Here is a 24604-nt window from a genome sequence, read left to right as displayed (position 1 = left end):
GTGAGTTCATATTTTGCTGAACTTAATTTGTGGCCAAACAAATATCTGCGCTGCGCCGAGGATAAACAAACCCCTTGAGAAGTGAATTAGTGGATTGTTGCATGCCAATGAGTACAAGTGGAGACACGTGAATCCAAAGAGTACGTGCATGGTTTGTCCTAAATGGCATGCTGACAACCCACCGAGCCACAAGGAGATAGGAGTGCTCACACAACGAAACCATGAATTGCTTCCATCCACCACCCACTGACCTGGCATCGTCACGAGATCTTTAGCCTATTCTACTGCGACATCTTCGTGTCGCCATCTGTAAGTATATACACACACACACTACATGAGCTACACATACATCCGTATCCTAATCGGCATCGCCGATGCTTGAATCTTTCAAGTATGACGTTATCAACTCATTCAAGAACTGTCATCTAGGTAATGACGTTGTCGAAAGAGCATCTGCTTTTCCTTTGTAGTCCTCGGTAGGAGCACAATCCATCTCTGCATGTCTTGATCTCCGGGAGGGTTGCACTAGTCCATCCATCTTAGGATGCATTAACCCACTAGTCTTCGATAAAGGACATTAATCCATGTGGCGTGATATAGTTTTTTCTTCTTCTCTTTTTTTTTTATGTCTGGTGCAAGGGACTATTTCCTGCTTATCCCAGATAGGCACTAGCCTTGACAAACAATACTTTGGTAGTCATTTTTTCTTGATGCCACCCACAGGGAGGTATGCCCACCAACTATCGATATTAATAAGCTCCTGGACGACATAAGGGGCACCTTAATCCATTGTCAGCCTCACTCCATCGACCGCTCAAGTATAAAAGTCAACCCCAAAGACTTAAGGGGAGCGACTAGACTATTTTTAATTCTCTATTAATTTTACCATCATAGGGGTTAGATAGGGAACATCATCGTCGATGTTGATTATTTATGAAGAAACCTTGATAAGGCTAAAGCGCATCATGAGGCAACGTCGAATTCGCTCTCCACGAACAAGCAACACCTTTGGTCGCACCAACTTGGTTTGCTCCCCACTCAGATCGCCCCCACATAACCCCTGTGGGCCTCATGGACCAACTTGTGCCTTCAAGACTGAATTAAACCATGTCGACTCTAAGGTTGATAACATCAAGGCAACAACAAGGTGTATACGTATACTTTGTACATTACTCAAGTATTATTATTATTATTTATTATTATTATTATGATGATGATGATGATGATGATGATGATGATTATTATTATTATTATTATTATTATTATTATTATTATTATTATTATTATTATTATTATTATTATTATTTCTTCTGTTTTCATTTTCCTTATGTTTGCGACATAATGCATACAATACTAGTTGAAAATGACTGATATATTTGCTGTGATGAATCTTGTGCCGAGAGTTTGTTAGACCGAGGACCAGTTCCATCAGCTAAAGATTCTGCATCTTCTGGTTGGAACACAATGACTACGATGCTATTTTTTTTTATAGTCAGCCGATCGTAGCGACAATAGTTTTGTTGGCACAGTGCATGCATGCTCTTATGTTCCAAGTACAATTGATCTTTAGAATTTAAGTACGTTGAATCGATCCGTTGTGTTCACGCCCGACATACGACTATTACCGTCCGATAACTTGCTGTGAGTGCTTTTCAGGTTTTAGTAATGCATTAATCCTCATTCGAATGATCCTTAGTTTAATTGGTCGCCTACAAATGTTGTTTATCTACTACTAGACTGGCATATCTTTTTTCCTAGAAATCCATGAGAACTAAATAAAACTCGTGCATAAATAAACAAGGGGAGAGATTTAGACTCGGAATGTTAATTCACCGAGTGGTGGTTGTGCTACGAATATGTCTGACGATTTAGTTTGGAAGTGACATATTTGCCGAGAGTTAGCAACGTTTGGAACACACATCACCTATCGACACCCGTAAAACAAGAGTTAGCCTTAACAAACAATTTAAAAGATGATCTAAAAGATCTATAATTGAAAGTACATGGAATCGTAGCAAATGCAACCATTTCTTTCTTTCTTTCTTTTTGTTTTGAAATATTACATTCTAAATAATATTTTAGATATTTTTAAAAGTAATTATTCTTTTTTTTTAATTATTTTCTCAGGGAATTTAATCATTTCGAATGTTGTCATAATAATTCCTGGCGATTTCAAGCTGACGAAACCCGTGAGGGATACTTGGAGGCATTCACAACTCATCGTGGCAAACAAGATCCAAAACAGGCGTCGCCTTGCCCACAAAGGTCCTCCTCGCCACGCCCAAACAACCTCCCCTTGACGCTTTCCATTCTGCCCCTATCACGAGCACCGCATCAGATTCCTCTCCTTCTTTCCGCGCTACCCCATACTCGTTATTATAACCACTGATTGTTCGTGGGTGCTTAGCATTTTGGACCAAGTTTCTGCTTGCTGCTAACCATCCTCTTGTGTGCATGCATCAGGCAATTTACAAGCATTATGAGCTCCCCACAGCACTCTTGCTAGCATCCTTCTCCTCGTTTCTAATGAATGATTCGAACAGGGCGGATGTATGGATACTGGCACTCGAAGATTCTCGAGTAGTAGATGGGTTCGCTAGTTATAATTGCTGCAATTATTGCTGCTGTGGGGGGACACGCAGAGTTAATGGTGTTGATAAGCCAAACAAGCAGCAGTTCCATGGGGGGAACGCGATGTCGACCTTGTTGACATATGGTACCGGTTTAGTTTCACCATGGGATTTCCTTGTTTTCTGAAGCAATAGAATGTTTGGCGTGACAAAAGTAATGCTTGGACTATTAGCTAATGTATGTTTTCCACTATATTGGTTCGGTGAAGATGGCCAAAACTGTGAAAGATTAATACATCAGAATAACCGTACGTTCTTCTTCCGTAACAAAGAAGATAATTGCCTAGAATGGATGCATGGCGTACACGAAGTAACCTGCGTACGTACCCGATGTCAATTTCATGTCAGACTTACCCCTACTACTAAATGTACCCGATGTCAACGAACCAGATGATAGCAATGCGATAGAAGAAAGGATGACAATTATTCATCGCTTGGATGCGGCAGTACAGTGATCATTTTCCAAGGTCAACCAAGTGTGAGCAGGAAAAAAGAAAACAGCTCAGCAACGAGGAGCAATGTCCCCATGGTTATCTAAAAGGAACTATGTATGTATGTTAAATGTACAGGTTATCCAAAAGGTCAACCAAGTTTGTCTGTATGTTAAATGTACAGGTTATCCAAAAGGAACTATATTTTCATGGCAGAAACGGTCCGGCACTCATGTAAGATTCCAAGTGGATTAGGTTTGGTAATTCATGACCCCTACCTAGTTTATCACCTAACAGTGTCTCGGGAACACTGTAGGTGACGAATATAAGGATGCGAGAGCTCCTCCCTCCTCCGAGCAATCCTACCCACAAAAGCGCGGAGGGAGGGAAGCGAAAGAGAAAGATGACATCGAGGGAGCAAAAGAAAGGGGTTCTGCATGAGAGGCTGCAGCTTCTTCGTTCTGTTACCAACTCTAGCGCGGTGCGTAGTGGTGTGCTTTGATTTCGAGATGATTAACATTTTGATTCTTGATGTATTCGTGCAGCCGCGCTTCCGATCATGTTCTAAAGCTATTAGTTTTTTTTTTTGTTTGCTCAATGACGACCCTACTCTGGATTTCGTGGCCTTCAGATTTTGTCCTATGTCATGCAAGAGGAACAGATATTATGCTGTGGTTTCTTGCTGCCAACCTTTTGACATTGCCACCTACAACTCTGAGCAAAAGATATTACTTGGCAATTCTTGTATGAGAATTCTTTCCTTACATTTCTAGATTTTTTCGGACCAGAAAATATTAAGAAAACATCGGAAAGCGAGCGAAACTGAGCAGAAAACAAGATCGGAAGCACCTGCCGCTTAAACAAATTATGAAGATAATCAACCACTACTTTCTCCTCTATATATTTTTTTTTCCTTCTCTCTCTCTCTCTCAACATCCGTATTCGAAATGCGTTGTCTGTAGGTTATAATTAATAAGTTTCAAGCGTACGATTAGTACCCATCCACTGCTCCACTGATGTATAGCCGATGCGTTCCGCACTCGGTAATACACTTATAGCATCATCTAATGCTCCTTTTTCTTGCTGCCTCTTCCTCGTAGCCAAGCAAAGCATCTATTATAGTAGATGCGTTGAAATATATTGAAGAGTTGAAGCAAAACATCGAAGCATGCAAGCGAGATCTCGCGGAAGAAAGCTGCTTGCCCATGGTACCTCTTCTGATATGATTACAGCTAGTTACTTCATCAGTAAACCCCTGTTCATAATTCGTATACATTATTCGCCACAGACCTGTGGAGTAAATCATAGTCGATCAAACATTTTACCTCACTCTACATCTCTGCAGGTTACTGTCGAAACCCTAGAAAAGGGTTTCTTAATCAATGTATTCTGTGATAAGAACTGCCCGGGATTGCTTGTCTCCGTTCTCGAGGCATTCGAGGCACTTGGACTTGAGGTGTTGGATGCTAGCATCTCCTGCGCTGACTCATTTCGTCTTGAAGCTGTGGGAGGAGAAGTAAGTAGCTAAATTTCATCTACCAGTCTTCTTCTTCTTATTATTCGACTCACGGCAATGCTAATGCATCTCTCCCCCCACCCCTCCTCTCATGTTATATTAAGGAATTAAGGTGACTTATGTCGGGTGGTGCTTCTCCAGTAAGCATCGTCGTCATATACGCCCTGTGCGTTCTTGGCACATGCACACACGCATTATTAAAGAGTCATTCACACAGCTGGCAGAAATGTCTGCTTTTACAATATGCTAATCAATATAGCTTTCTGTTACTGCATTATGAAATATATATAATCTACACACGTGTGCAACATTTCTCATGAATCCGGTAATGCAAGATAGATATACTACGACAAGTCTCCTGCTGGTAATAATAGCAGGTGGCCATGATTGTCCATATCAACGTGAATCAATAATGCTTCGACTTTGGCTCGCAAAGGACGACATCAACAAAACAAGCTCTATCATAATAGTTTGCAGCACTGATATGTTTCGTCTTAAAACACAGCACTTCAAAGCCATGCATTCATTCATACGTATAGAGAAGAAACTCCAATGCATTGCCACAAGGTATGCACAGATCAATTTAATTTACTCACGATGGGACATTAACACAAATGTGTATAACGAGTGGGGCAGTATGAATAATACTATGCTAAACACACGGATGTATTAAGTCGCATATACTCGATGAAAGGTATATACTCATAATTTAGACAACTGATTTGATTTCTACTCGAGCATGCATTCATTCATTCTCCTTTGCCTCGCAGCCGCAAAATGAAAGCGTGGATGCTCAGATGGTGAGGCAAGTAGTGGTGCAAGCTGTTAAGAAGTGCGCGGAAAGTTAAGGGAGCAGAAGACAGGAGCAGAAGACAATCGGAGCAAAAGAGAGGTTTAGAAAACAGTAATAAGAAAATGATAGCAGATGACACAAAAGTTTTCTGTTATTATGGCTTCGAAGATGTGCAACAAATAAGAAACTCTTTTACTATGGCAAAGACAGCGTGTGTGTGTAATGCCAGATTATTATTAAGTAGATAAATAAGCAGATGGTAAACGTAATTATCGAACCACATTTCTATTGTTCTCCTGTTCGTTCATTCGAGAAAATCCGAATTAATTAATGGTCGCCCTGTGTTAATCGATACGCAGTTTCGAATTGAAGTATCCCAAGTAAGTAAGGTAGTCTTAGAAAAGGGCTGATCCGACTTGTGAAGGAAGCATGGCTGTAACTTGGGTTTTGTTCAATCCCAACCTGATAAATCCACTAGTCGTTGCTTAGAATGGGTCTCGAGGGAGCTTAAGATCACAAGGCTTATGCAGGACACATGTCACCCATTCGTGGGTCAACTTAGGGTTGACTCCAGCAGAACCCATCCACCCTCTGCGCCGACGTGGACCAATTTCATAACCCTGAAGCAATCTATGATGCATGCATGCGTGCCACATATACATTTTGCCTGAGCTCATCTCGCACTGTATACAGCCAGAGTAATAATGCGACTGATGTCCATGGGCCAAACTCATTCTTGGGCTCATATTTCAACTTCCAAGTCATTAGGTGTGTTTTCGAGTAGATTAGTTTTATGTTTTTAGTACAGGTCCTCCCTCCCTCCCTATCAGTCGGGCATCAGTCACTAGTAATGAGGGGGCCGTTTTCATTCAGTGCTTTATGCGAAAATAAATAGAATCGACCACGAGGTGGAGATGGTTGTAGGGGACACAAAATCCTTGGACAAACATGTGATCTCTGCTATTTATTACCGAACGAGGCTTATCGACAACTACTAGAGAGAATTAGAACCAAGGTCTATAGTACCAAACCATACCGTCTGATATGAGCGGTACATATCGGTCCGACAGATTGTCGATACGCGGACCGAAACATTGTAAGACACGAAATTAGAGAGGTAACTAATTAGTTCCTTTACTACTCCTAGTATTGTTGGCAGAATGAAGGGGATTGATTGCTGCAATAATAATAATAATAAAGTAAATTATTTGATGAACCATTGCAAGCACAAGGTGTAGTGATCTTACCGATACTCGTGAGTTTGTGCTCAGCCACCCATGACTTAGGGAGTTCATCTTCACCGAACCGATTCCGATCTCGCTGTTCAATTTCAGTCCTTGCGAGTTGAGCTTTGGTGGATACTGGGTCAGCAAGGGTCATAGCTATATATGTATATATATATATATATATATGTATGTGGGATAGTGGCGCTCCCCGGTCTCGGGTAAAACCGCAGGACCACTCCAAAAACCACCGACCGGAGGCCTTCTGTTTCGCGATTCCTCTGTTGCTTTGTCCGAGGTGGGCGACCGTCGGGGAACCGAATACCCACGGAATTGTGAGCACAAAGTGTGTGCGTGCGCGCGCGCGCGCGTGGGAGATTAGAGTTGAGGAGTCTTTTTGAGTGTAGCTGCGTTTTTGCCGTTGGTTTTGGCAACACGAGGGGGGAGGAGGAGTTCCTGGATGTACTTGGGAAGTCCAAGTAGAGTTTAAACTAGCAGCGATCGGCCAAACATGTGGGCCGGAGGCACGTGGTTTAACAAGTATTTATTGGCAAAAGATAATGATTTCAAAGTAATACAGATTTAAAAGAAAGATTTTTTTCTAATTACGTGAAGCATATATATATATATATATATATATATATAATGTTGATTGATTCTAAAATTATATATTAATTTAGGATTAAAGCATATAACAAATCTAAAATTATCATTTCATATTTATGTCTATTATCAACAATAATCATAATTGATAATTTGATTCGTAACAAAATGAAAGTAGATAATAATTGACATATGATAATTTGAGAAAAACATAATAATATATTTCAGACGAGAGTGAAAGTAGATAATAATGTATTTCATACAAGAGTATAATACCGAGTTAGATACTAACATTATCATAGTGTATTGTATGAGTAGATTGAGAGATGATACCAAATTAGTATAGTAAATTGGTAATCTAGTTGAGTTTTACAATGATGATAGCAATAGCTCAATATTTAACTTCAGTTGTGAATCTTGTATCGTGTTATGTTTCTTGAAACTTCGACTATCATATTAACTCCAAGAAAGATAACGTAGGTTGGCATAAATGTTTTATCAATATTACCTATCTAATTAGTATCGATGAAGGCATAGAGATGAAATTATAAGTATTTACGAAGAAGAAATCCATAATTGAAAATCCCTTTAAGATATCGTAGGATATGTTTTAGTGTCGACCAATATATAGTGGAGGGTCGATACATGAATTGTGATAATTTGTTGACTACAAATAAAATGTTTGGACATGTAAAAAATAAATACTGCAATGAACTAAGTACTTGTCGGTATTGTATGAAATCTGTAATAGGGCTACCATTATATAATTTGAGTGACCCAATGGAGATGAGTAGGATGACAACTTTTTTGACATTATATATATTTATTTTCTATAATAGATCTCGAATGTACTTTGGTTATGATTAAAGTTTATGTGTACTTCTACTCTCAAAAAATAACTTAAAGTTTATGTGTCTTTGATGGATAATCAATTTATTAATTACTTAATGAATTACTTAATCTCAATGAAATTATTACCTATGATAATAATATCATCCACATAAACTAGTAGACATATACTACATTCCTTTTGTTGTTATAAGAATAAAGAAATGTCAAATTTGAAGTTAACAAAACCTATTGATATAAAAAATAAGTCAAGTTTAATATATTAGGCTCTTAGAGTTAGATAAAGTCTACAAATAACTTTTTATAGTTTACAAACATAGTCCATAAATAATGAAGACTTTAACGAGAATAAGATGGTCTTAATGTACTTATAATTTATGATTATGATTTACTATTGAGGTTAAATTTTTTTTAGCATTTGAATATTTTTGGGTGGATAGTTAAGGGAGTCATCGAGGTAGCCTAGTATATCATTTATGAATAGAAGGTCGGTGAATTAAGCTCGCTATGATAAATGTTGTCACATTTTAAAGAGTTTAAGGGGATGAAAGTTGCTATTGATCAAGATGAGTCTAATTAAGAGGAACAATTATTTTATGAAGGAATAATCATTGGAGTGTTGAAGGAGATGGCATGAGGAAGGGTGGGAGAAGATGACACTTTAGAGCACAGATTGTTTGTAGCAAGAGTTGTAGGTATAGTAAGGGCTATATTAGATCTACTTGTAACATGAGAAAGTGGCTTGTCAGATCAGATTTATCATTGTCGTTGATGTTCTGTGAGAGGGAGCCTACCGGAGAAGGAAGCAATCAAGAGGTTGCTTATGGTGAGAGAAGGAAGTGAACGATGGAAGGTAATAATATCCTAGAGTAGTGGTTGCGTGCAATGGGAGTAAGGGTGGTCGCCTGCGGTGGGATGATGAGTCAATGAAGAGCTGCTTGCTGAGGAAGAAGTGGAAGTGCTAGTGTGGGATTGTGATAGAATTGACTATGTAGTGTACACATTGCATGTGTACGGGTGGAGTTTACAAATATTAGAGAAGAAATGTATATGCCGATATATTGATTGGCAACGAAGAGCAAGGTGTTGATCATGAAGGGTTAGATCGGAGGAAGTATGCAAAGGTGCAAAGAACAAGAAAACCTAAGGGAAGCGGTGCTGAGGAGATTAGCATGTGTTTACCTCGGTAGAATGGTGTGTGAAGAAGATTGCCAAGAAGATCGTCATGCAAAATGCATCTGAGAGACTAATCATTATGTCCGATCAACGGAGAGAGATTGCTATCGTCGGATACTGAAGAATAGGAAGTATTGCTTGAGATAAGAGAAACTTTCATGCTATGCTACGAAGAATCTATTATGAAAAAAGATGATTTTATTTATTAAGATAATATATATTTAAATAGATTTGAGAAAGAGAAAAAATGAAGATTAATTCTTAAATCATTAATTGAGGGTTAGAGCATATATATATATATATATAAAATAAAGCTATCATTCTATATTTATCTTTATTATGATTTCTATTAATTTGGTGGCGTGTGATTTACGGGAGGTAGATTAATCGTAGACCCCTTGGATTAGGATCATCATTCATCATCATGTAGTTGTTTGATTACGGCATGTTGGATATTTGGATGAGGACGACGATAGGAAGAAGCCTGTAGTAGGTTCATGAATCTGGTCCTGCTGGCGATCTATCCAGGAGCTACATGGCACAAACAGGTAACATCCCGACGACCGAACTGTAAGAACTCGTTCTATCGACTTTACTTGCGAGGTTACCATGGCAAAGTTGATTTGATGTAGCTGCTATTTATTATTTACCGATGAAGAAGATTTCACTCTCGAAGGAGGATCGGATGGCAGCAGGTAAATCAGCATCAGATGCGAGATGTACTCTCCTATTGGATCGCTAGTAACATTATTAAGAAGATAATACAAAGCATATGAGACGATATTCTATATATGTGCTCATAACAGAGAAAATATATTACAGTCATCTGAGAATTAATTATACATGCCCGTACCAAAATACACCACACAATCTATTTTTATTTTTTTATTTATTTTTATCAAAAGATAAATAAGAAAGATAGGAATCTTACGATAACATACCAAAAGACGGCACCGTCAAATGAGGTTTTTGACGCCGAGACCTATCTTTGTTTATTTTGCCAAAAATGAGGATAAGCGATGCAACGAAGGCGTAATCCACGTTCGGATACACGGTCACACTGAACGTATCCTTTCCAAGTAACACGCTCTTCACAGTAATTTTACGTCTCATCTACAGTAAGATCAAATCAATATACATCATCATCAATTAGATGATGAGAATACATAGCGCCAGTCAAGAAAACAAAATAATAATGATAATAAAACTAATGATATAGATGAGAATTAAATATATATATATATATATATATATATATTTTTTTTTTCTCTTACTTCGGCTACGATGGAGTTGGATTCCCCGCGATGAACGGTGCATGAACTCCGAAAGTATCTCCCCTTGATCTTGAAATCACACGCGTCCTCGTTGGTGTTGGAAGCCATGATCACATGTAACTTGGTCTTAAAAAATTGCAGCAGGCTGGACATCTTGACGCTGAACAGCAGGTCTTTCGAATCTGTGCTCTCTCCTCTGAACACTCGGCATATTCCGTGCAGAGTCAAAATCTGAGAGGCCATCATAGTAATTATCATCACCACCGCTTTGCTTTCCGAAGCACTACTCCACAAGTAGTGAATCACAACAACAAATAAAAGCTGATTTCTACAGCATGCAGCGAAACTTCAAATCTATCGATGGCGCTTGTCGAGCAGCCACAGAAGAATTGCGACCGCATACCAGTGTTGCTGGGAAGAAAGAGTAAAGGTTTGACCTTCTGTTGCAGGGTGAGGAGGGGATTTCCGGCGGCGTCAAGGAGGACGCGCCGATTGCGGAGGCTTAAGAAGACGCCCTTCGTCTTAAGCACCACGTTGCCGTTGACGTCCGTCACGGTGAAGTCGTTCCCCGTCAAGCTGAGGGCCTTCTTGGTAACGGTGAGATCGACGACGTGGGGAGCGCAGAACTGCGGCCCGACCACCAAGACAGGGCCATCGAACGCTGCCAGCGTCGGCATTGGTGCCATTTGGATTCGAACTGCAGCGGCGGAGGAAAGGTGGACGGGAAGGATACTTGTGTCGGGTCGAGGTTGAGGTTGAGGTTGAGGTTGAGGTTGAGGCCTCTTTATATCTAACGGGAGTGATCACAGACAAGCTTTAACCAAGTTTTGTGATTTTTTACGTAAGTCTGTGCGAAGGAGACCCAGTCATTGATTTAGCCGCCTCTCGTCGTCCGATAACTTCCTTTTCCTACAGCTGTCTTGTGATGCCTCTCCTGTAGACGAAAACAAAACCTCTCAAAAAATTTCCGATTACTGACAAAAAGGAGAGGATGTAGAGGCCAACCACTTTTAAAATCTTTTTGGCCATTTATATTTGTATTTAGGAAAATATATGACTATTGTGTCCTCGGGACGTGACTCCATGAGTTTTTGCTCCTTGCCGGTGAACTCCTCCATGATAACCTTTTGTTTTTTTTGGCATTAAAAGAAACTCACCAAATAAATATGCTTGGGTTACAAAAGTTGTGTTCGTCTCTAGGATCAGGACCACAGCCTTGGTCCAGTAATTTGGCTGTTGTGCTTCAATATTCTGGTGCCTTCAGACTGAAAGAGAAAAGCATAAGTTAAGTCAAACTAGGTTGTCGACCTCTCTCATGACCGACTTTCCTCGTCAATCTACATCTTCTTCATATATATATATATATATATATATATATATATACATATACATATATATATATACTTCATCGAAAAAGAAAAATATTAGTTAAGTCAAATCAGACTGTCGACATCTCTCTTAACTGACTTTCGATGTCGAGAAAAGTATTAATTAAGTTAAACCAGGCTGTCGACCTCTCTCTTGATCGACTTTTGACATCGAATCGACATCTTCTTCATATATATAGTCGGCATCGAATCAACATCTTCTTCATATATATATATATATATATATATATATATATATATATATATATATATATATATATATATATATATATATATATATATATATATATATATATATATATATATATATATATATATATATATATATATATATATATATATATATATATACTTCATAGTTAAGTCAAACCAAACTATCGACCTCTCTCTTGACTGACTTTCGACATCGAGAAAAGTATTAGTTAAGTCAAACCAAGCTATCGATCTCTCTCTTGATCGACTTTCGACATCGAATCGACATCTTCTTCGTATATATATATATATATATACTTCATCGAAAGAGAAAAGTATTAGTTAAGTCAAACATCAACCTCTCTCTTGACTAACTTTCGGCATTGAGAAAAGTACTAGTTAAGTCAAATCTGTCGACCTCTCTCGCCTGCTTGACCGACTCTCTGCATCAAATCAACATCCATCCATAACTATTCTTCATATATATATATATATATATATATATATATATATATATATACATATATATATATATATATGTATATATATATATATGTATATATATATATATAAATGTATATATATATATACATATATATATATATATATATATGTATATATGTATATATATATATATATATATATATATATATATACATACATATATATATACATATATATATATATATATATATATATATATATATGTATGTATGTATATATATATATACACTTGTGCTTCCATTTTATATTTCAAACTTATTCATCATACATTTTTTAATTTTACTACAAAAGATGTGCAACAAATAAGAAACTTTTTTACTATGGCAAAGACAGCGTGTGTAATGCCAGATTATTAAGTACATAAATAAGCAGACGGTAAACGTAATTATCGAACCACATTTCTATTGTTCTCCTGTTCGTTCATTCGAGAACATCCGAATTAATTAATGCTCACCCTGTGTTAATCGATACGCAGTTTCGAATTGAAGTATGCCAAGTAAGGTACTCTTAGAAAAGGACTGATCCGACTAGTGAAGGAAGAAAGGCTGTAACAATTTTCTTGAAAATTGTTGGAGTCTCGAGGGAGCTTAAGATCACAAGGCTTATGCAGGACACATGTCACCCATTCGTGGGTCAACTTAGGGTTGACTCCAGCAGAACCCATCCACCCTCTGCCCCGACGTGGACCCAATTTCATAACCCTGAACCAATCTATGATGAATACATGCGTGCCACGTATACATTTTTGCGTGGTTTTTGTCTGAGCTCATCTCGTACTGTATACAGCCAGAGTAATGCGACTCATGTCGACCCTAACTTCATCTCCGAGTTGCTTTACTGTTGACTTAAGTTCTCTGTATTCCATTATCTAAACTAATTTCATTGGGGTTATGTGTGTGTGTGTGTGTGTGAGAAATATAATGGATTCGAAACTTGATTTGTAACAACGCGAGATGCAACTTGGTCCATGGGCCAAACTCATTCTTGGGCTCATATTTCAACTTCCAAGTCATTAGGTGTGTTTTTTGAGTAGATTAGTTATATCTTTTTAGTACAGGCCCTCCCTCCCTCCCTATCAGTCAGCCATTAGTCACTACTAATGACGGGGCCGTTTTCATTCAGTGCATTATGCGAAAATAAATAGAATCAACCACGAGGTGGAGATGGTTGTAGGGGACACAAAATCCTTGGACAAATATGTGATCTCTGCTATTTATTACCGAACGAGGCTTCTCGACAACTACTAGAGAGAATTAGAACTACTCAAGTAGGAGGAGGTATAAAACGTTCAAAAAAGAAATATTGTGTTGTATAGCAGAAACAATTAAAATTCATTGGTCAATTTGTAACCCAATAATTTCTACCGCTTGGGTTTGGTTTGGTTTCACATATGCGAAAAGTCTTGCATGCGAGAAAGTTTGCATCCCAACCGAGAAGGCGTTGAGAAAGAAAGGAGCCCCCAACTCTTTTTAACTCCAAGTCTCATTTGGAGACGTCGTGGCGGCGTCTCTTTTGTCCTTCATCTCCGTCAGCAACGCTCTGGTGATCTCCACGCATAGATGAGCGTTGTTCCTCGCGAGTTCATCGTACCTGGCGGAGAACACCACGTCCTCCGCGTGCTTGGTGATTAGGTTCATGGCTTGCTCCTTCAACTCCGCGTCGGAACAAACCTCCGCGACCTGGAGCACCTCCAGCGCATTCGACGGCCGCAGCGCGGCCATGATCAGACGCTCGCAGTACTTTCTCAGGAACGGGATGTCGTACTTGTCGGCTGCTATCAGCATGGAGTAGGAGTGCTGCTCGGTGCTCCACTCGGGCAAACTGCCGCTGTACAGGAACTCCACAAGGCATTTGAGCTCATCGTGGCTTAGCTCAGGAAACGAGATGGTGTCTTCCGCTGGGGCTTTGCATTCGTCTGACATTAACATGGTTCTGAAGATCTCCGACTTTGCAGCCTGCAGAATTAACGAGCGAAGGTGGTCTTATTACAAAAGGGATCAACTTTGAGGAGCACGATGCAGTCTTTGGTAGCAGAAGATCCTCTGCTGTGGGACTGAACCTTGGTAAGCACGGTACACATGGCAATTTCCTAATCTCATTGGCTGCTACTTGTTAATGATAGGGACCTCAATGCAACAGATGCAACTCTTGATATAAATGAGTGATTATAACCCAAAAAAAAAAACACAAAAACACTACAAAATTAAAGAACTACCAGATCATGTCTCATAGGAACTAGGAAATAAACAGAGACTTTTACTGCGCTTGATGGGTCGGGCGGCCTGTGGGTCAACGTACCAAGTGGTCCTCTAAGATGGAAGACCAATATCGGGTTAAACGTGCATATGGGATATTAGCACACAGTCTAGTTTTGACGAGAGAGAGAGATCCTGCGAGAAGGAAAGTGATTTGAGGTGTTCTGCGGACCAGAATTAGCCAACTCTTCTACCAAGAGATTCCGACGAAGGTGTGATCGAGAGAACTCACCAACAGAGCTCTATGGGCAGGTATAGGAGGCCCACTTCCAGGTTTCACCAAAATGTCCGTGTGGATTCTTTCCCTCAGCGCAATTAGTCCATCCAGAAACCTCAGCTTCTCCTTCATGTCTTTCTCCCTCTCTTCCATCTCCTTCATCTTCTCGAAAGCGTGTGACATGCCCTGAACAGCCATCTCTACGTATCAGAATTTCGAAAGAGAAAAAAAAAAAAGGGGTGGCGGGGGGGATGATAAAGCAGAAGAAAATGAAATAGGCTTATAATCCACTGAAATAGTCATCCAAACCAATCGAAACCTTTCGAGGTAAAAACATACAAACTTTGAACGATCGTTTTACAACAAGAACGAGGGACATCATCAAGTGGAATAAACTCCTCATATAACAATATCTAAGAAACACCGGAAAAGACAACCCCTTACCGCCACCAAACTAAGCCCTCAAGATCATATGTATTCGGAAGAAAGAAAAAAATAAAAAAATCATACTAGGAATCACAAGAGATGGCTTGCCTTTGTCGCGCTGGATTTTGAGCCATGGGAGACGGCAGAACAGATGGTAATATGCTCTCTGTAGCTGTCGTGTTCATTCAGGAAGGCAATCATGCTTCTGGCTCCCTGGTAGCAGCTGGCGCAGATGGTGTTCCTCGGAGGCCTGTAAACAGAAGCCATGGGACTACAGACGCAGCAATCCATGATGATATCTCCTTCCTCTGCTTTTCATTCATAGAGAACACAAATCCTCTGCCTCGCTCGCGTGCATATGTACGTATATATATATTTGGCAAAGAGGAGCGATGTGGAGGTGCCATAATTTTCAAGTCAGGGTAGGGTGGTGGGTACTAACCAAACTGATTCCAAATGTGTTCTTTTTCAGCTTTCAGCTCTCATCTCTCATCTTTGAGTAGATAAGAAGGATTGCCTTTTTAAATAACTCGGGGGGAAGTCTCAAATTCCCTCAATATTTTATTGGTATGACAAGAAAAATTGTTAGCTGGCCTACTCCATCCAGTAGGTCATGTTTCTTTTCGTGCTGTAAGAGTCTTGTGCCATGCCGAAAGCCCAGTTCCAACCGAAGGATGAAGCGGAAGAGGGCTATTCCGACCTTTCCAAGTACATGGAGGTATGATATGGTTCCTCTCCTCCATATAAAAAGTTTCTGACGGGAGATGGGAGGATAGATAGATAGATATATACCACTAGTTTGGGCTTCGAGGAAGAATTAATGATTAGCCAAAAGGTTCGAGAGCGACTTTCCAACCCAGACGGAGAAGAAAAGAAAGAGGAGAAAGTGTGAGGTGGGCACATCTCGAGCACTACCTTCCGACTCACACCACCTCTCCCTCAATAAACAAACAGCGATATAAACAAGTGATGTTGTTAGCTCAGCAAGCTGGTATTTATGCAGATTGGAGGAGAGGGGTTGATTCGTTTACCTGTCACTTGGAGGTCCATCGCAAGGATAAGCCATCGACTGCCCTACAATCACAAGGTTTTGCATGACAGGCTGCTGCTACGTGCTGACTGCCTGAAAACAATGGAGCATCAAAATTGGGTGACGCTCTAACCACTTAATCGTGTATGTTTTTTGGTTTGGAGCACGTATCAGACACCGCGTGCAGAGTCACAAATCTCGCCGTTCATGCCATCGTGATGGCAATAGTGCCTCTCTTTCTGTACAAAATGTGAAGAATTTTGACTCCAGTAACTCATCCAATCTAGCATTCATCGACAACAAGAGAGTCGTGTTTAGTTATTGGGACGAGGCACGGGTTAGGTTACATGTCAAATTCCCACCGACACAATTCCGAGTTGTTATTCTAAATGTTGACGTCCCTACTTCCTCCGCCATCATCTATCTATAAACTCTCATTCACCATTATTCTTTTCAACAGGATCGTCAATGTGATCGGTCCACATAATTACATTATGAGGTGCTAATAATATAAGTTAACTTGTATATTGATGATGATCCAACAACTTTCCGAATCTTCAGAATAAACGGGCATACGAGGGATGTATGATCTCCTCGTAAGCTCTACATGAAGTCACAACGAGTGAGTACATCGCAGCAGTTGTTGATCTTTAGCCCAAAGGGCAAAAGGTTGCGCAAACGAAAAACCATAAGCAGCAGCTGTGATCCAGCAGCCCAGTGCGGTAAGTAAAACCTGGACCAGATAGTAGCTAAGGTGGCACACGCTGCAGGCTGTGCAATAGTGTAAGCATATAATTATACGTAGAGGCGCCGGAATTGACCACCGCCACCGGACCCATTTATTCTCCAACTCGTCACTTGATTAACCCAAGGAATGCGGGGTCACATTTTCGCCATCATCCATCGCAATCTTGCCGTCGGTGTCGTAGTAGTGCAGCAGGGCGGCGCTGGAGAGCACCGCCAGCGTCAGAGCCTGGGCGTGCATCCTGTAGCACATGAACCAAGTTCCCACTGAGTCATCGCGATTCACCCTTGCGGCTGCAGCTCACAGCCGCCATATATACCACCTGTACACTGATCGGAACACCTTGCACGTACCTGGCATGTATGAGCCGAAGGCTCGTCTTGGTCGTCGGCGACCTCTTAAGTGCCAATGCCAGCGATGATCCCAGTGCAGAAGCCCACACAGCACCTACGCAAGGCACGAAATTAGAGAGGTAACTAATTAGTTCCTTTACTACTCCTAGTATTGTTAGCAGAATGAAGGGGATTGATTGCTGCAAAAAAAGAAAAAGTAAATTGTTTGATGAACCATTGCAAGCACAAGGTGTAGTGATCTTACCGATACTCGTGAGTTTGTGCTCAGCCACCCATGACTTGAGGGAGTTCATCTTCACCGAACCGATTCCGATCTCGCTGTTCAATTTCAGTCCTTGCGAGTTGAGCTTTGGTGGATAATGGGGCAGCAAGGGTCATAGCTATATATGTATATATATGTATGTGGGGTTGTGTGTGTGGTGGGAATGTGGCGCCCCCCGGTCTCGGGTAAAACCGCAGGACCACTCCAAAAACCACCGACCGGAGGCCTTCTGTTTCGCGATTCCTCTGCTGCTTTGTCCGAGGTCGGCGACCGTCGGGGAACCGAATACCCACGGAATTGAGCACAAAGTGTGTGCGTGTGTGCGCGCACGCGTGGGAGATTAGATCTGAGGAGTCTTTTCGAGTGTAGCTGCGTTTTTGCCGTTGGTTTTGGCAACACGAGGGGGGAGGAGAGTTCCTGGATGTACTTGGGAAGTCCAAGTAGAGTTTAAACTAGCAGCGATCGGCCAAACATATGGGCCGGAGGCACGTGGTTTAAGAAGAATATATTGGGAAAAGAGAATGATTTCCAAGTAATACATATTAATACAGATTTAAAAGAAAGAATTTTTTAATTACATGATCAAATCGTGATCATGTAATATATATATATATATATATATATATATATATATATATATAGTAAATCTAAAATTATCATTCCATATTTATCTCTAATCAATAATCATATTGAATTTATCACGTGTTTGGTCCTTGATTGAAGTATGAACTTGAGAAACACGTAGTTGGCGTGTTTGGTCCTTGATTGAATTTATAGTAAATCTAAAAGAAGTATGAACTTGAGAAATATGTAGTTGACGTGTTTGGTCCTTGATTGAAGTTATTGTTGCTTTGATTATTTTTTATTTATATTTTTGATTGAATTGAGTTGTGATAGTCGGTATTGTCTTCCTCTATTTTTATTTCAGATATATTTTTTAATCAATCAATTTATCATACAGTTCTTCAAATTATATTGGTGAGTCACGTACTTAAATTGCTATCATCGGTTCCTTTTATGTATCTCTTAGGCGTATAAATAATGACTTCTTCATCACTCAATGGATAATCTATTAAAATCAAGTCATTTATAATAATTTTTAGATTTTTATATAGTCAGTAATATAAATTCTCTTGGGTTATTTTCAATAAGATATAAAAGACGTAGCATACGAGTACGAGAGTAATTGACAAAGATGAATTGTAACATGGACCATACATTTGTTATAGTATTGCATGAAGAAATTAGCGATGCTATGAAGCCAATAACTAAGATTTGAACGACTTAAGAATAAGACAATCTTGATTAATCATAATATGTGATTAGAATTTATCATTAAGGTTAGTTTTTCTAGTATTTGAATATTTTCGGATGGATAATTAAGGGAGTCATCGATGTAACCTAGTAAATCATATACAAATATAAGATTGATGAACTAAACTCACTATGATGTATAGTTGTCACAAGAGTTTGAAAGTGACCAAAGTAGTAACATTGATAAAGATAGTCCTGTAGATTAAGAGGAACTATTATTCTATAAAGGAATAATCACCAGAGTGTTAGAACTAGAAGAGGAAGAAGACATTATTGTTGGATGGTTGAAGGAGATGGCATGAGGAAGGGTGGGAGAAGGTGGTGCTTTAGAGCAAGGACCAGATTGGTTATAGCGAGGGTTGTAGGTATAGTAAAGGGTAGATTAGATCTACTTGTAGCATGAGAAAGTAGCTTGTCCGATCAGATTTATCATTGTTATTGATGTTGTGTGAGGAGGGAGCCTGCTGAAGAACAAGGGTGGAGCATGTAACAGGATGGCTTCTCAGACAGTTGGCGCACGTAGCATACTAAACGAAGTATGCAAAGGTGCAAAGAACAAGGGAACCCAAAGGAAACGGTGCCGAGGAGATTAGCATCGATGACTGGTGTTCGCCTTCGAATGTATGTATGGCGTGTGAAGAAGATTGCCAAGAAGATCGTCGGGCGGAATGCAGATCAGTGGAGAGGGATTGCTATCGTCGGATAACTAAGAATGGGAAGTCTTGCTTGAGACAAGAGAAGCTTTGATACTATGAAGAATGAAAAAAGTTGATTATATATATATATATATATATATATATATATATATATATATATATATATATATATATAGGTTTGAGAAAGAGAAAATAGGATGATTAATCCTTAAATCATTAATCGAGGATTAGAGTATATAAAAAAATATAAAACTATCACTCTATATTTACATTTATTATGATTTTTATTAATTTGGTGGCGTGGCGTGTGATTTACGGTAGATTAATCATAGACCCCTTGGATTAGGATCATCATTCATCATGTAGGTGTTTGATTACGGCATGTTGGAGATTTGGATGAGGATGACGATAGGAAGAAGTCTGTAGGTTCATGAATCTGGTACTGCTGGCATGTTCGAGATTTGGACGAGGACGACGGATAGGAAGAAACCTGTAGTAGGTTCATGAATCTGGTACTGCTGGCGATCTATCCAGGAGCTACACGGCACACTTTTCCCATCAAACCAACACCGTCCCAAACTCGAGAGCCAGCCAGCATGTGTTCCTCCTTGTCGATATCACAGCCAGCACAAACAGGTAACTCGGTTCTTTTGACGTTTATGTAGCTGTAGTTGTTTTTATTTACTGATGAAGATTTCAGCTTTGGAGTCGTCGGGGAGGACAGTGGTCGTGTTCTCGAACGAGGATCGGATGGCAGACAGCTAAATCAGCATCAGGTGCGAGATGTACTGTTTCTTATATTAGATCGCTAGTAACTTCATTCAGAAGATAAGATAGTATAAAAAAGCATGTGAGACGATATTCTATATGCGCTCATAACAGAGTAAAAATACGTTACAGTCAACTCATCTGAGAATTAATTATACGGGCGGGCCCATAGCAAAAGACACCACACGATCTAATTTTTATTTTATTTTATTTTTATTTTTATTTTAATCAAAAGATAGGAATCTTACGATAGTCTAATCTTTACGGATTAAACCAATACCACCACCCGACACAAGTCTCAGTCTTGCCCAGATCTATCTTTGTTTATTTCGTCAAGAATGACGATGAGCGATGCAACGAAGGCGTAATCCACGTTCGGGTACACGGTCACACCGAACGTATCCTTTCCGAGTAACACGTTCTTCACAGTGTATTTACGGCTCATCTACAGCAAAATCAAATCAATATACATCATCGATTAGATGGTGAGAATACGGATGAGAATTATTATTTCTCTTACTTGGGCTACGATGGAGTTGGATTCCCCGAGATAAACAGTGCATGACCTCTCAAAGTAACTCCCCTTGATCTTGAAATCACACGCCTCCTCGTCGGTGTTGGAAGCCATGATCACATGTAACTCGGTCTTAAATTGCAGCAGCCTGGACTTCTTGACGCTGAACAGCAGGTCTTTCGAATCTGTGCTCTCTCCTCTGAACACTTGCCATCTTCGGTGCGCACTCAAAATCTGAGAGGCCATCAGAGTAATTATCATCACCTCCGCTTTGCTTTCCGAAGCACTACTCCACGACAAGTGAATCACAACAACAAGCGAAAGCTGATTTCTACAGAATTCAGCGAAACTTGAAATCTATCGAGGGCGCTTGTCGAGCAGCCACAGAAGAATTGCGAGCGCATACCAGTGTTGCTGGGAAGAAAGGGTAAAGGTTTGACCTTCTGTTGCAGGGTGAGGAGAGGATTTCCCGCGGCGTCAAGGAGGACGCACCGATCGCGGAGGCTGAAGAAGACGCCCTTCACCTTAAGCACCACGTTGCCGTTGACGTCCGTCACGGCGAAGTCGCTGTCCGTCAAGCTGAGGGCCTTCTTGGTAACGGTGAGATCGACGACGTGGGGAGCGCAGAACTGCGGCCCGACCACCACGACAGGGCCATCGAACGTTGCCGGCGTCGGCGTCGGCATCGCTGCCATTTGGGTTCGAACTGCAGCGGCGGAGGAAAGGAGGACGGGAAGGATATTTGTGTCGGGTCGAGGTCGAGGTTGAGGCCTCTTTTATATCTAAGGCGAGTGATCACAGCCTTTTACCAAGTTTTGTGATTATCCAAAGTCGGTGTAATAGTATGTGCGAAGGAGACCCAGTCATTGATTTAGCCGCCTCTCGTCGTCCGATACGAGCTTCCTTTTCCTACAACTGTCTCGTGATGCCTCTCTTGTAGACGAAGACAAAACCTCTCAAAAAATTTCCGATTACTGACAAAAAGGAGAGGATGTAGAGGCCAACCATTATTGAAATCCTTTTGGCCCTTTATATTTGTAATGACGAAAATATATACTATTGTGTCCTCGGGACGTGACTCCATGAGTTTTTGCTCCTTGCCGGTGAACTCCTCCATGATAACCTTTTGTTTTTTTTGGCATTAAAAGAAACTCACCAAATAAATATGCTTGGGTTACAAAAGTTGTGTTCGTCTCTAGGAACAGGACCACAGCCTTGGTCCCAGTAATTTGGCTGTTGTGCTTCAATATTCTGGTGCCTTCAGACTGAAAGAGAAAAGCATTAGTTTCGTCAAACCAGGCTGTCGACGTCTCTCGCCTGCTTGACCGACTCTCGGCATCGAATCGACATCCATCCATGATTATTCTTCAGATAAAAATATCTATTAACTTGTGCTACGTGACTCGTCGGAACGTCACCGAACGGGTCACCCACGCGTGTTGCTAACGTCAAACAAATGTCGGATCAAATTGAAGGTTTTAGGCTGTGGAAGCCAAGCCTGAAACCTTAGGCCAAAATAGCGGATGAATATGAATTTATGAGAGGCCAAAATTGATTTTTTTTCTTTCTAGTCATCAAAATATCATTTGGTAGTTCTGCTATCACAGTAAGTCCATTCTGTACTGTGTTCTGATTTTTCAAACTCATTTTTTATTTATTATAATACTCGGTGAAGGGATGATGTGTGTGAGAACGGAGGAGAGGGGGTGGAGAGAGAATGACGATTGAAGTGAGATGAGCAACGGAGGAGAGAGGTGGTCCAAAGAAAATGGTAGCTAAAAGAGACGAGCGATTGCATAAGATAACAAGGATCATTGTCGTAGTCGTATCAATCCTAATGTCAAAAAATCAACATATATATTTTCTATAAAAACGATTTAAATTAAGGGTATTAAGTAAGTAATCTTAGTTATATTTATAAGATGGCATTGGTTTTACTTAATCTTATCGTCATAATAAATGATCATTCTTTCGTTGACCCCTGATCGGATGAAGTCACCGGGAAAAAGAAATATTCTCTCTCTCTCTCTCTCTCTCTCTCTCTCTATATATATATATATTCTATAGGCTAGCTGTTGTGCTTTTTGGATGGAATCTGACGAGATTTAGATTTGATAACAAGCATACGTATACGTTTGTATAATGATTTTTCGATAACGATGTATATCGCTTTGCTTCTTTGGTTTATTATATGGTGGCTTTTGGAGGAAGTTTGATCTGACTCCTTCGAATACGTTTTGCCGTGGTTGGCCGTCGGTGACACTCTGTTTTCAGCGGCTTTATTTATTTTCTGTTGCTCATGTATGTTGTCTTGCTTAGGAGTTTAGGACAGTGGATCGATATGATATATAGTATCGGAGGAGGATAAGCTGTGTGAGAAGCAAACGGATGATGGTGGCCAGCTTGGTATCGTCTCCATTGCCTGCCTGCCTCGTGAAGAAGGCACCCCTTAACTTTATTTAGATCCGTACGTACGCCCCATGCTCTCCCTGCCAATCCAAGTGCAGTCCATCTCTTTTGAGGATGGAATATGGATCAACTCCCATGATATATCTTCTCCTTCACAAACTCCGGACAGGCATCTATCTGCCTGTGACCCATGCACGAGCCCGCCTATTCCATCTGTTGCACAAAGTGAAGATAATATACTAATGTAGAGTTGTGATAATTTTGTAATGGAGGCTGTAGCAGAGCAAACTTGCAGTATTTTCCACACTTTAAATCAATCTTCTGATTAACTTTTTCTTCCATTAAATTTCCTCTGAAGAGTTGTGATCCTGCAGCGTAAGACAGACCGTTCCGATCATCTTTCCAGCCCAAAGAGTAGCCTTCCGATCAAAGTCAATATCATCATCTTCTCCCGTTGGCGATTCCTCGGGAAAAGAAAGAAATCATTGCCTATCTGTATACACCACCTTTGCTTGAAAAGAACACATACATATCAAAAGTACATTATTAGTTTTCGAGTGAACGGATGATGAGAAGGAGATGATTACCCACTTGGAAGCGTATACATGATGGGCTTTCCATTAATTCCGACCGCTGCTTTTATGATTACTAGGCCATGAAGCCACTCGGCGAAATGCTTCTTGCTATTGCATCGACTTCATTACTTGATGCGTCTGTGGGTCAGCACTGTGTTGGAGCCGAAGCATACTCCCAGCCACGACGACAAAGGAACGATAGCTACAGAGGTTAGGTGATGTTGATTTCTTTAGCTCATCGAAACATCCACATTTTTGGACACAACACATAGCAGCCAAAAAGAAGTACGTTTCAATTATAGAATGCAGCGGTAGTAATACCAGTAGATTCTCTCCTGCGGTGGTGCTTTTAATTAAAACGGTTCGATTCCTACATCACAACCATTTATTGATCGATCGATACGCGAGTCCAACCACTAATTTAAATATTCGTAATTTTAGATCCATGCGACTACTGGAGAGAATCTTTTTTGTCCATCATGAATTATTGGCGAGAATCCC

The 24604-nt window shown here is 40.2% G+C and overlaps 5 protein-coding genes across 5 annotated transcripts; 1 reads left to right on the top strand and 4 right to left on the bottom strand.

Annotated features, from left to right (window-relative positions):
• Nucleotides 1-3338: 3338 nt before the first annotated feature.
• LOC135638209 (transcription factor bHLH61-like) lies at nucleotides 3339-5622 on the top strand. Its single transcript, XM_065151227.1, has 4 exons — nucleotides 3339-3542; nucleotides 4162-4269; nucleotides 4407-4577; nucleotides 5348-5622. The coding sequence occupies exons 1-4, from the start codon at nucleotides 3393-3395 to the stop codon at nucleotides 5423-5425; spliced, it is 507 nt and encodes a 168-aa protein (XP_065007299.1). The 5' UTR covers nucleotides 3339-3392; the 3' UTR covers nucleotides 5426-5622.
• Nucleotides 5623-9994: 4372 nt separating this feature from the next.
• Nucleotides 9995-11254, bottom strand: LOC103986453 (protein LURP-one-related 10-like). The gene is made up of 3 exons (XM_065151208.1): nucleotides 10933-11254; nucleotides 10496-10726; nucleotides 9995-10334 (listed from the first exon to the last, which is right to left on the bottom strand). Exons 1-3 carry the CDS (start codon nucleotides 11179-11181, stop codon nucleotides 10149-10151), a joined length of 666 nt encoding a protein of 221 aa, XP_065007280.1. The 5' UTR covers nucleotides 11182-11254; the 3' UTR covers nucleotides 9995-10148.
• A 2612-nt stretch (nucleotides 11255-13866) lies between these two features.
• Nucleotides 13867-15975, bottom strand: LOC135638032 (BTB/POZ domain-containing protein At3g56230-like). Its single transcript, XM_065150960.1, has 3 exons — nucleotides 15586-15975; nucleotides 15067-15237; nucleotides 13867-14534 (listed from the first exon to the last, which is right to left on the bottom strand). The coding sequence occupies exons 1-3, from the start codon at nucleotides 15766-15768 to the stop codon at nucleotides 14049-14051; spliced, it is 840 nt and encodes a 279-aa protein (XP_065007032.1). The 5' UTR covers nucleotides 15769-15975; the 3' UTR covers nucleotides 13867-14048.
• A 1032-nt stretch (nucleotides 15976-17007) lies between these two features.
• On the bottom strand, nucleotides 17008-17992 carry LOC103986067 (uncharacterized). The gene is made up of 3 exons (XM_009403944.3): nucleotides 17850-17992; nucleotides 17606-17699; nucleotides 17008-17493 (listed from the first exon to the last, which is right to left on the bottom strand). Exons 1-3 carry the CDS (start codon nucleotides 17896-17898, stop codon nucleotides 17370-17372), a joined length of 267 nt encoding a protein of 88 aa, XP_009402219.3. The 5' UTR covers nucleotides 17899-17992; the 3' UTR covers nucleotides 17008-17369.
• A 2682-nt stretch (nucleotides 17993-20674) lies between these two features.
• On the bottom strand, nucleotides 20675-21898 carry LOC135637961 (protein LURP-one-related 15-like). Its single transcript, XM_065150865.1, has 3 exons — nucleotides 21560-21898; nucleotides 21126-21353; nucleotides 20675-21050 (listed from the first exon to the last, which is right to left on the bottom strand). Exons 1-3 carry the CDS (start codon nucleotides 21812-21814, stop codon nucleotides 20904-20906), a joined length of 630 nt encoding a protein of 209 aa, XP_065006937.1. The 5' UTR covers nucleotides 21815-21898; the 3' UTR covers nucleotides 20675-20903.
• Nucleotides 21899-24604: the final 2706 nt, after the last annotated feature.

This window comes from Musa acuminata, chromosome BXJ3-5, assembly GCF_036884655.1.
Source record: "Musa acuminata AAA Group cultivar baxijiao chromosome BXJ3-5, Cavendish_Baxijiao_AAA, whole genome shotgun sequence".
Taxonomy (NCBI): Eukaryota; Viridiplantae; Streptophyta; class Magnoliopsida; order Zingiberales; family Musaceae; genus Musa; species Musa acuminata.
The sequence above is the reverse complement of the archived record's forward strand: the minus strand, read 5'-3'. Positions and strand labels throughout refer to the sequence as shown.

Bases quoted from the DNA above. Each gene is read 5' to 3' on its own strand.
- LOC135637961 (XM_065150865.1), bottom strand. From the start codon at position 21,814: ATGGCAGCGATGCCGACGCCGACGCCGGCAACGTTCGATGGCCCTGTC. The intron at 21,354-21,559 runs GTCAAACCTTTA...ATGGCCTCTCAG, and splicing joins TCCTCACCCTGCAACAGAAG to ATTTTGAGTGCGCACCGAAG. The intron at 21,051-21,125 runs GTAAGAGAAATA...ATTTTGCTGTAG, and splicing joins CCAACTCCATCGTAGCCCAA to ATGAGCCGTAAATACACTGT.
- LOC135638032 (XM_065150960.1), bottom strand. From the start codon at position 15,768: ATGGATTGCTGCGTCTGTAGTCCCATGGCTTCTGTTTACAGGCCTCCG. The intron at 15,238-15,585 runs GCAAGCCATCTC...ATGGCTGTTCAG, and splicing joins CAAAATCCAGCGCGACAAAG to GGCATGTCACACGCTTTCGA. The intron at 14,535-15,066 runs GTGAGTTCTCTC...TTAATTCTGCAG, and splicing joins CTGCCCATAGAGCTCTGTTG to GCTGCAAAGTCGGAGATCTT.
- LOC135638209 (XM_065151227.1), top strand. From the start codon at position 3,393: ATGCGAGAGCTCCTCCCTCCTCCGAGCAATCCTACCCACAAAAGCGCG. The intron at 3,543-4,161 runs GTGCGTAGTGGT...TCTTCCTCGTAG, and splicing joins CTGTTACCAACTCTAGCGCG to CCAAGCAAAGCATCTATTAT. The intron at 4,578-5,347 runs GTAAGTAGCTAA...TTTGCCTCGCAG, and splicing joins TTGAAGCTGTGGGAGGAGAA to CCGCAAAATGAAAGCGTGGA.
- LOC103986067 (XM_009403944.3), bottom strand. From the start codon at position 17,898: ATGAACTCCCTCAAGTCATGGGTGGCTGAGCACAAACTCACGAGTATC. The intron at 17,700-17,849 runs GTAAGATCACTA...TGCCTTGCGTAG, and splicing joins GCACAAACTCACGAGTATCG to GTGCTGTGTGGGCTTCTGCA. The intron at 17,494-17,605 runs GTACGTGCAAGG...CATGTGCTACAG, and splicing joins CTTCGGCTCATACATGCCAG to GATGCACGCCCAGGCTCTGA.
- LOC103986453 (XM_065151208.1), bottom strand. From the start codon at position 11,181: ATGGCACCAATGCCGACGCTGGCAGCGTTCGATGGCCCTGTCTTGGTG. The intron at 10,727-10,932 runs GTCAAACCTTTA...ATGGCCTCTCAG, and splicing joins TCCTCACCCTGCAACAGAAG to ATTTTGACTCTGCACGGAAT. The intron at 10,335-10,495 runs GTAAGAGAAAAA...ATCTTACTGTAG, and splicing joins CCAACTCCATCGTAGCCGAA to ATGAGACGTAAAATTACTGT.